Source organism: Acanthisitta chloris, unplaced genomic scaffold (assembly GCF_000695815.1).
Source record: "Acanthisitta chloris isolate BGI_N310 unplaced genomic scaffold, ASM69581v1 scaffold22228, whole genome shotgun sequence".
In the NCBI taxonomy this organism is placed as follows: Eukaryota; Metazoa; Chordata; class Aves; order Passeriformes; family Acanthisittidae; genus Acanthisitta; species Acanthisitta chloris.
In genome coordinates this window covers 11,999-13,805 of record NW_008686768.1, presented here as the reverse complement: position 1 = coordinate 13,805, position 1,807 = coordinate 11,999, and the positions used below count along the sequence as shown (strand labels likewise).

The 1,807-nt window shown below is 38.8% G+C and overlaps 1 protein-coding gene across 1 annotated transcript in view; it reads right to left on the bottom strand.

The window, feature by feature from the left end:
• Window positions 1-824: 824 nt before the first annotated feature.
• Window positions 825-1,807, bottom strand: part of LOC103807591 (band 4.1-like protein 2) — a gene marked incomplete at both ends in the record, with an annotated part of 10,980 nt that continues 9,997 nt past the window's right edge. Inside the window, one exon of the mRNA XM_009080324.1 lies at window positions 825-971. Coding sequence (XP_009078572.1) covers window positions 825-971 — 147 coding nt within the window. The remainder of the gene's footprint in view (window positions 972-1,807) is intronic.

Here is a 1,807-nt window from a genome sequence, read left to right as displayed (position 1 = left end):
CACCTCTCCGTGGGCTGAAAAGGATACTTAAGAATTTAAGAGGATAGGACAACAATACATTTAAGGAGGGAAGGGTGGGAACCATGGTGATAGAAAAAGATAACAACACAACATAAACTGATTGTTTTTGAAGACTGATTTGCTCTTCTACCCTCTGAAAGAAGCAGCAAATAACCTAATAAAACTAAAAGTTTCAAAATAGCATGAGAAATTTATTTGGGCAGTTTTCTTGCCAGAAGCATTCAGGATGGTATTTGTAGAAAACTGTTTACCAGACTGTTGTTTCAAGGTTCATTCAGAAAGGAGGTATAGAGAAAAAGTAGATAAATTCATTTTACAGACTTTTGAAGATTAAGATAAGTAAACTTTAACAACTCCATTAAATGCACCCTAAGGAAGTAAACACTGTAAATTAACTGATCACATAAGGTCCTTCTGAAACAACACACAGTTTGTGTGTATTTATGCACAAGCTCCTATGAAGAGTTAAAGAGAGAGAGGAAAAAAAAGGGAAAAGTTCTACTGTCACTGAAAAGTTATTTCCATCCATCTCTGCAAATGAGTGAAATTTAAGATGTCCTTAACAAGAGGAAAATATTGCCATCGCTTCCATTTACTTCTAATTCAGTTGTTCGTGTAGAAGAATAGAATTCCACACACTCTTTAAAGTCAGGTCCAATAGCAAGTGGTAAAAAAGTTAATGCATACTTAGTATAAACAGATATTACATGAGACAAGTGTTAATCTAAAGGACAAACTGCATTTACAGTATGACATGAGGGTGGTATGGAAACGCACGGGGACAGGCGCCGGCAGTGACATACCCCTTGCGTCTGTAGGGACAGAGGTGTGATACGCCGCTTTTCCCACTCATTTGGGCGTGGCTCAGGTGTGGATTCCATGAAATTGCGCTTGAGTTCACTAATGCTAGCCTGGTGTTTCAGTAAGTCGTCCTGGGTCTTATCCAGGTCCTAGCAACCCGCAACATAAAACAAAGTAGGACAAAACACGACAACAAAAGCAAACTTAACTGGAAAAAAAGAAACAAAAGCAACCAAACCAAGCAAAGTGCCTTGTGTCTGAAGAGGTGATCTTCTTTGGAGCGCATTCAAATAAAAAAGTATAAGGCTATAAGGGACCAAAATTTGATGGTTTTGTTTTGGTAACAAAGGGCTTCTCATACCCTGTTTCTTCCATATTTTAAGGCATAAGAAAAATAATGTTGTTCATGGCTATTTAACAGAGGGCTACTTTTATCTGAAACATGAAACTACTACTACATAGTATTTTCCAGTAGCTGTTTGCTTTCAACTAAAATTTATAAGCACAGAAGCAAAGGTTTCAGGGTACTGCACAGCTAACATCACTGAAAGTAGCTGTAAGAAAGAGTCTAACCCAAGGAGCATTAAAAAAAATGCACCTTTCTGGAAATTACAAGCCCCATAAAAAATACATACTTCTGTGAACACAACATGGCCAAATGTGCAAGCAGCTATACCTGCTTAGCTTCAGAGGGACTACTCATTGTACCTCTCATGTAGGATTAAGCTTACTGGAAGAATCAGATTTAAAGACTTAAACCCTGTTATCTGCCAATTCCACACTGAAGAACCTGACAGCAGATACTACACTCAAGTAGGAAGAGGTTTTGTGCACACCAATACTGCAGAAATGTTCCCTGTAAATTGCACCTCCACAGGCTAGTGCCAAGGGACACCACAGTGTTAGTACCTCATTAGATTTTTTGGTGACCCACTGAGGCTAAACTGCAGCACCCTGCACCAAGTGACTACAGGTTGGTCTTTCA